The 8738-nt window shown below is 41.5% G+C and overlaps 1 protein-coding gene across 2 annotated transcripts in view; it reads right to left on the reverse strand.

Annotated features, from left to right (window-relative positions):
* The window catches only part of IL12RB2 (interleukin 12 receptor, beta 2), a 123799-nt gene that overhangs the window by 9163 nt on the left and 105898 nt on the right, over positions 1 to 8738 (reverse strand). For both annotated transcript variants that reach the window (XM_006862431.1, XM_006862430.1), the window contains 3 exons: positions 6977 to 7114; positions 4739 to 4829; positions 1759 to 1858 (listed from right to left, as the gene is read on the reverse strand). In XM_006862431.1, the coding sequence (XP_006862493.1) occupies positions 1759 to 1858; positions 4739 to 4829; positions 6977 to 7114 (329 nt within the window). The remainder of the gene's footprint in view (positions 1 to 1758; positions 1859 to 4738; positions 4830 to 6976; positions 7115 to 8738) is intronic.

Here is an 8738-nt window from a genome sequence, read left to right on the forward strand (position 1 = left end):
GACTCGAAGGCACTTAACAACAACAACTTTTAATTTGTATTTTACAAAGAATGAAACTCAGGCAAGTTGCCCATGGGCAGGGTTTGCATCAAAATGCACAAAAATTCAGTGGCTTTAATTCCTACTGCGGCAGACATGGCTGAGACCACTGGCTTCCGGCCTGGAGAGGTGTGAATGACCAAATGTATTGGGTAAGTGAAGAGAAGAATCTTGCAGGAAAGGGGCTTTGAGTTCGGAGAAAGGGAGTCTGGAGCTGACAAGGCCCCAAGCAATGAGAAGTAACATTGGTGGTCATGTGCCAGTTTCGACTCATAGTGATCTTGGATAGGGTTTCTGAGTCTGTAAATCTTCATGGGAACAGAAAGCTTCATCTTTCTCCCAAGGAGCGACTGGATGATTCAAACTGCTGACCTTGAGTTTAGCATCCCAACTTATAACCCATTACACTACCAGGGCTCTTTCCATAAGAAGTATATTGGCCAACAATTTTGTCTCCCTGATTGCTCCACTTAACTGCATTCATCTTTGCCCCATTTTTAGATAGCTCCTACTGGCTGCCTCTTCCACCACAGATGGGACATCACACCTTCTCATGAGCATATCATGACCTCGTAGGAAGCACGGTGGCCACCCCCTTCTCTGCCTCAGCCCTCTCATCTGCCTCCTGAGTGACCTCTCCAGCTTAAAACCCTTTCCTTGCAGAAAGGAATAGCTTCCTGGCTTCCTGCCCAAACGAAAATAGTCTGCACTCTGTTTATCTGTTCTATGCGCAGGCAGGACTGGGAACGTCACAGTAAAGCTTCAATTCTCTTGAGTTTGAATGAATCAATGCTCAGCCTAGTGATCAGCAAATGACAAATATATATATATATATATTTAAATAAGTTGAAATAAGGAGAATGTGCAGATTAAACACTCTGGGTACATTTGTGGAAAAATTGCATTGTCGTTTAGTTCCATTTTTCCATGAACTATCTGAAGGCCCCTTTTACAAATGTTTAAAAAAAGAATGAGACAGATTTCCTATGTGTCTAAGTATAGAGGTACAAAATGCTATAGGTTTTTCAGTCTTCAGAAAATTTCTGTGCTTGTGCTACTATTAAATCCAGGAGGAAAACAGGATGATGATTCAGATGGTAACTTAGCACAGGGATTTCAGCTTATCCACAGACTCTAAAAACCCAGGTTTCCTTCTGTTATGGATTGAATTGTTTCTCCCAAAAAGATGCATCAACTTGGCTACACCATGATTCTCAGTATAATGTAAGTTTCCTACATGTTATAAATCCTAACCTCTGATATTAGTGAGGCAGAATACAATCTACAGATTAGGTTGTATCTTTAGTCAATTTCTTTAAACAAGTGAGCAGATATCAGAAGGACCTCTTTACCACTGAAAAAAGAAAAGCCAGGAGTGGAGCATACTTTTGGGATCTAGGGTCTCTATGTTGAAAACCTCCTTGACCCACGGAAGACTGATAGCAAGACACATGGAGATTCCAGAGGAACACCAAACCTACAGATGTTGAAAGGAGGCAAGAACCTATTCTAGAGTCAACAGAAAGAGAACACCCCTAGAGCAGGCACCCTGAATTCGGACTCCCAGCCTCCTCAACTATGGGAGAATACATTTCTGTTTGTTAAAGCCATCCACTCATAGTATTTCTGTGCAAGCGGCACTTCTGATTTACAAGGACGAGCTGAAAGTGGCCACTCATACCCTATCAACTAGCCACTAAGGAAGGTTTTTTACATTACCTCCACGATGGGATATTTTTTAACCCAAGTGCTGTTTGCCGGGTCTGGAATGTCGCTGCTACACCACTGAGGTCTGAGGACTGAAAGGAGAACAAATATCCTAAAGATAAAAACAAACAAACAATGATGTCCAGTTAAATGTGCACACAGTGACATGGAAACACAGGTTCTTAGTGCAGTGACTTCTATGTAGGGTGTGCTTTTCTCTGAAAATGAGTAAGCTATGAACACTAAAGGAGGAAGATGATGTATTATCCAAGGCTAGAGTGGCTTCCTGTGAATTGTCACTTCAGCCACTTGGGATTTGCTAAATAAACTAGGGAACTTTCACTTCATGTGTTTAGTGTTTAGCTACCTGTCACTATCCAACCATCCCTTCACTCATTCAGCAACATTGATTGAACCCTAATAATACATAACCAGCACAGTACCACATGCTAGAATAGCAATGAAGACATGGTCTCTACTCTTAGGAAGCGTACTACTTAGTTACTTAATGTTTACCAATAGTTTATAATGACAGGGAAATTATGATGATGAAAGCAAAAAACAGAAACAAACAAACACAAATACCATTTTCTGCAAATAGCTTGAATATAACTATGTAAAAAAAAAAAAAAAAAAAAAAACCATATAAGAGGGAAAGAAATCTGAGCTGTATTTAATGATGGGAGGAATTAAGTGTCTTTCTTTTTCCCCCCTATATCTCTGAGTTTAAAAAATATTTTAAACTGAGTATGCAGTACTTTTATAAGGTAGAAGGAAAATATCCTATAAATGTTTTTTACTTAAATATTTTGAATAACTTTAAAAAATTCAACACTAATATGGGATATATTTTTCCGAAAGGACACTGTTGTTGTTAAGTGCTGTCCAGTTGGTTCCAACTCACAGTGAACCTGTATTGGGTTTCCAAGGAGAAGCTGGTGAGTTTGAACTGCTGATCATGTGGCTCAAAGTCCAGTTCTGATCCTACAGTACCACACCAGGAATCCTAAAGACACTAGTCTTGGCTTTAATAAGCTTTGATGTTTAATGAGAATGCTAAGCTTCTGGAATACATGTAAGATTTTTGAAGCCAGAAACATAGCCATGTGACTAATGTCTCTCCCAACAAATGTGAGCAAAGGTGCCTATGACCTAATATATGTCTTGCAGATGAGGACAATGCCACTTTATTGGTGGACTAATAACATGAAAGAACACTGAATTTCTAAATGACTGTGTGATCAGAGCTGCCTGACAACCTCATGACTTACTTCATGACTATTATATGACAGAGAATTAAACTTCTGTTTTGTTTAGGCCACTGTATTTTGGAATCTTTTTGTTACAGCAGCTTGGCCTTCCTACTAACGGATACTCACTCATACCCAGAAGAGGGTGCATGAGATCCTAGTTGGCTGTTTATCAGTTGTTAAGTGCTGTCGAGTCAGTTCCAATTCATAATGATCCTGTACAGGGTTTCCAAGGAGTAACTGGTGAGTTTGAACTACCGACCTCATGGTTCAAGCTGACCTTGTGGTCCAGCACTTATCCTACTGTGCTACAGCAGGACTCCTTTAGGATAATTGTTGTTATTAAGTGCTGTCAAGTCAAGTCAGTTACAACTCGTAGCAACCCTGTATAAGGTTTCTGAGGAGCAGCTGGTGAACTTGAACTACCGACCTTGCAATTCAATCCAACCTTGCAGTCCAGCGCATTAACCCGCAGAACCACCACTTAGGGACCCACGCTGGACTCCTGGTGTGGCATTGTAGGATAAGTACTGGACTGCTAACTTCAAGCTTGGTGGTTCAAACCCACCAGCTGCTTCTTGGAAACCCTATACAGGGTCACTATAAGTCGGACTGACTCAGTGGCACTTAACAACAACAATAACAAGGATCCATGCTTGGGACAGAGAGAGCTAATTGCCACCCATTACCCATTTTCCCGTCTTCCTTAGGTAGAGTCCTGAGTTTGGGATAATAAGGAGCCCAATTAAAAGAACATACTTTAAGCTTCACTTGCTACACCAAATGCTGGCCAACAATATGAACTGAAAGTGTCCTGAATGACTTCTGGAAAGTTCCTTAAGAGGGACGTGTGGGCGCCTTCCTCACATCTTTCTGTAATTGTAGGTCCTGCAGTCAGCCATTGGAGCATGAAGTGAACTTGAGGATGGAAGCCAATGTCAGGAACGTGGAGCAGAAAGTTAGATGGAGCCCAGGTTCCTGATGACTATGGATCCACCACACCAGCCCTCTGACAAAGGTTACTTCCTTCTCCTGTCAATCAGAAACTGCTGGCTACTTTACATCAGATTATTTTGGCTTTTATGTTATATACAACCAGTCCATGCTCATTAACATATCCTGAATGTGCACATGTGTATATATCTATACACATTATTTTTTTTTTAATGTGAGCACATAGTGTTTTGCAACCTGCTTTTCTTATATAAAATATAGCAAATATCCATTTCATTTTCTTCTACATCATCTTCAGTAAAGACATATATTGTTATCCAGTGATGCATATTGTGACTAATAAAATTAATTAGAGTCCTGGTGTGGCGCTGTGGGTTAATGCGCCAGACTGAAAAGCCGTTTGAACTGTAAGGTCACCATCAGCTCCTTGGAAACCCTATACAGCGTCGCTATGGGTCGGAACTGACTCCACAGCACTAAACAACAACAACAACAACAATTGGTCATTTATGTTTCAATTTTTTTTTTTTTTTTACTTTTATGCATGACATTTCAGTGGGTGTATTAGACACTAAATAGCTCCATTTAACATATCTGTGATATGTTTAGAACAAATTCCTCCTGAGAAATTGTTAGATTGTAACATTTTTAAATCATTTGTTGCCCAGGGAGGGTGAGTAAATTCAGTTTCTACCAAAAATATATGTGTTTATTTCTCTGACCCTTAGCAACAACAGCTATTATTTAAAAGCATATAGTTACCAAATTGGCAGGTGTAACCAACTCACTTTTGCCGGATGCAACGTATTGAGAAAATGGCCACCATGATGACAGCGATACAAATGCTTGATGCCACAAATGTATTCCAGTTGGTTTTACCTAAAAAGTTAGCAAATCCTGTGACTGAGATCTTGTCAATGAGCAATTCAAAGTCCTATTGTGTGAATCCCCTGCCCTCTACTCTGAACGCCTGAGTTGCTGGGCTCAGGAACAAGGCCTATTAGTTTATGTTCATTCAGTTGATCCAATGGGTGATACTACGATGGCTCTCAGGGAGGAGGGGCAGAAGGAAATGAGATATGACATACAAAGCACTAGTTGTGAATTGAAAGCTCAGAGTTCTAGTCTTGTTTCTGCCACTAACAGATGTGTATAACCTTTGGACCTTAGTTTCATGAGCTGTAAAATGTGAATGATGATGTCTTCCATGCAGGGAGTTATAAGGATTAAAGATGGTGTGCTTAAAGCACTTGGCAGAGTATATGAATAGACTCAAGAAATGATGACTTCATTTTACCAAACCATTGAATAGGTCTTCTATTTAAGGTCTTAGAAATTGTTTCTTTTCCTTCCTATGATGAGAACTACAACATTTCATCACTTGTCTGAGTCGTTCATTAATTCAGCCAACATTTATTGATTTACTTACCCACTCCCATCAGGTGCTGGGACATAAAGCTGACTAGGACTAAGAAGTGATAAAAATAGTATGGGAAACAAGTGTGTAAATGTGTAAACCATAATGCCATGGGATACATTACAAATGGGCATGGGCAAGGCAATGCTGCAGGGCACAGCATGGGAAACAATCTCCTGAGTGGCTCAAGAAAGTTTCACAAAAGGCACAATGTCCACAGTTTAGAGTTGAAGCATAGACAGGAGTCAGCTAAGTGGGCAAGTTCAAGAAGAGCAGACTAGAAAAAGGAAACTGCAAAAGCATGGAAGGAGCACAGCTGGAAACTGCAGATGCCTGCTATCACTTTAGCATACAGAATGATGGGGCCTGTGGCAGGGATAAAGGCAGATCTCACAGAGCCTGCTAACTAGGGAGTTTGAATGGTAGCCTGAAGGCCCTTGAGGCTTGGTGGGTTACAAGAGGTAGACTATCAGGGTTGGGTATTTAATAGAAGGATTCTTATGGTTAAATGGAAACGCTGGGAGAAAGGGTGAAGTGTGTGTGTGTGTGTGTGGTAGTGGGGTGGGATGAGGGAGTGGGGGAAGGTAGGATTTTATGAGAGGGGCTGAACTGGGTAGTTAATGAAAGCACCTTGTTACAACCCTACACAGTTGGCAGAATGTGACATCTCTTTAGCATCTGCCTTCCTTCCTGGGCAGATGGGACTTGCATAAAGATGCTGAGTCCTTTATCTTAATTGCTCTCAAGTTAACCTTCACATGAGTGACTCCTGGGGAGCCGTCCCTAGCAAAAAGCAAAGTCCTGAGTGATTAATTTAATGCACCATGTCACAAAGCAAGAATGCCTATTTTATGTTTGGAGCAGATACAAGCAAGCTTTTCCAAAGAGAACCTTAACCGGAGGAGGAAAGCCCATGGCAGCTGGCTCACTTAGTCATGTACTCAAAGTTAATTTAACTTACATAACTCAAATCATCATTCTAGATTCATCATTCTACCACTTATTACCTTTATAACCTTGGGTAATCTTCCTGTACTTTGGTTCCCTCACTTGTAAAAAGGCATAATTATCACCCTCATTTTTTACTTAACTCATACTGAGTACCTGTGGAGTAGAATGATCAAAGGTGTGCTGAGCATTTAACACAATGGCTGGCATACCACCACCCAATATACAATTACTGCTGTTGCTACCCTCAGTGTTACTCTCATCTTTCACTGAATAGATATTTTATGAGCATGTGTTGGGACCTTTTCTAGACCTCAGGGATAAAGATAAACAGATATCAGTCCTTGCCCTAATGGATTCAGAGGTAAGAGTGGGGGTCAAGTGCGTAATAAGTGCTGCAGATGATTATGAAGGAAACATGAAAGTGCCTTTGGGAAGGCTTCCTGAGGCAGAAATACTTCTGCTGAGTTTTTAAAACTATGTAGCCACTGTCTCCAAGCAGACAGTTAACAGTTTGAGCACTCCAGGGAGGGAAAACAGTGAGTGCAGTCATGTAACAGCAAGAAAGTAATTAGTGAATTAAAGAAAGTCTGGTCAGATGTAGTGGGTGTGCACAGCAAGAATCCAGGATGGGCTTGCTGTCTATAAAGTGGTCTTTTACCTGACAGATAAAATTCCCTCTCGTTTCCTCGGGGGCTCTCACCAGCAGCTGTGAGACCTGTCATCCATAGGACGTATACCACTCTGGGCCGCAAGCTGTCTATTGCGTATGAGTTCAGCGATGCCCTATAGGGAATTTCTGAAACAGGGTTAAAGATGAAAGAAAAAAGGCACATGATAAAGGAAATGTTTGAATGTGAACTTTTACTCATTTAATTTTTTTTAAAGCTTCATTTAATCTAGAAGAAAACAACAAAACCACACTGCTGTTCTAAAATAGTCCTCATTCTTTTTTTTTAAATAATGTTTTATTGTGAATTATGTGATAGTTTACATAGAAGTACATTAGTATGCATTCATCCTATTGTATATCGTTTCATTGCCGTGGTTACAATCCCCTCCATGCATCATAAACCAACCAAAGGGTATACCCTGCACAGAGCCGCTCTCCCTCTCTGGGTCTAAAGTCCCCAGCTGCTCCATTTCTACACATCATCATCTCTGCCTCCATCTCTGGTGTCACTGCTTCTCTGGGTAGGGTCCCGCTCTCTGCTCTTCTCCCTTGAAGGTCCCAGGGACCTCCGCTCCTAGACTATAGAGTCAATCACTCCCCTCCTTTGCTACAAAACATCTACCTTTCCATTCCCAACCCTCACAATCAGTCCTGATAACAATTATTCACAAGAGACCTATCTGCATCTCCTTTCACCAGCCCCGCCCAGACAGATTGGATACTACTCAGTGAAGATTCTACCTACCTCCACGCCCTCTGGATCTAGGCTCCCTCTTGAAAGCTTGTAAGCCAGTCACTTCTTGCCTTTGTAGCCCCCTCATTTTGGGTAGCCAATGTCCAAGTTGCCCATCCCTGTGTACTCTGTGCATAGAGGGGGTGGAATGATCCTCACTGTAAAGATTTGTTCCCTCTTTTGAGCTACTGCATCCATAGATGTAGGTCAAGTTAATCAAATTGTATCAGATTATTCTTTTTCCTCCTTCTAGTTGAATTCCGATCATCCAGTCATTGAAGCCAGGTCAAGTGGGTATTATCTGTAAGTGTGGGTGTTCCTGTGCATATGCCCTCTCTTCTTATCAGCTGGACACTTCACTCTCCACTCTAGTCCTCTGTGACTATGTCACTGACTCTGGGCCCAAGAGTCCCCATATCTTGCCACACTGCTGGCCGATTACATCTCTACCAGCATTCACAGGAGTCTATTGAACGTTGTAGGTCTTAGCTCCCAGCATCATTGCTGTTTTTCCCTCACTTCCCCTTATTGGTGACAAACGTGACCACCAATCAGAGCATATATTCTCATTGTGTCTTAGTCTTGGAAGGGGGTTTGCCCTGAGGGGACCCGACCACTTGCCTTGATGTCTCTAGGCGAGTAACTTGCTTGTTCTTGTAGTAATCAGTCGGACTGATGTAATTGTTTTGTATTTTTTTTGTCAGTCTTTCTTTCAAAGAGTATCTTCTGTTCTTCTAGCCACTCCAGGCTGATCTGCATGGCCTTTCAAGTGGAAATTTACCACCTCAGAAGATTCTGGATGCGGTTCAGGATTCCACCTATAGTCTTATGCAATGCAGAGGATCCACAGGAAGCCTCCTTCACTGGGCATGTTGTAGCCCCATTTTAGGTATTCCAATCAGTTATAGGCAGAAGACAGACTTATAAGCTTTCTATGGTGATATTTCTGGCTATTCCTTTCTCTCCCCCTCAAGTGTCTATTTTATAATAGTATGCCAGGGAAATCAAGATTCAAAA

The sequence above is a fragment of the Chrysochloris asiatica genome, unplaced genomic scaffold (assembly GCF_000296735.1).
Source record: "Chrysochloris asiatica unplaced genomic scaffold, ChrAsi1.0 scaffold00048, whole genome shotgun sequence".
Classification (NCBI taxonomy): Eukaryota; Metazoa; Chordata; class Mammalia; order Afrosoricida; family Chrysochloridae; genus Chrysochloris; species Chrysochloris asiatica.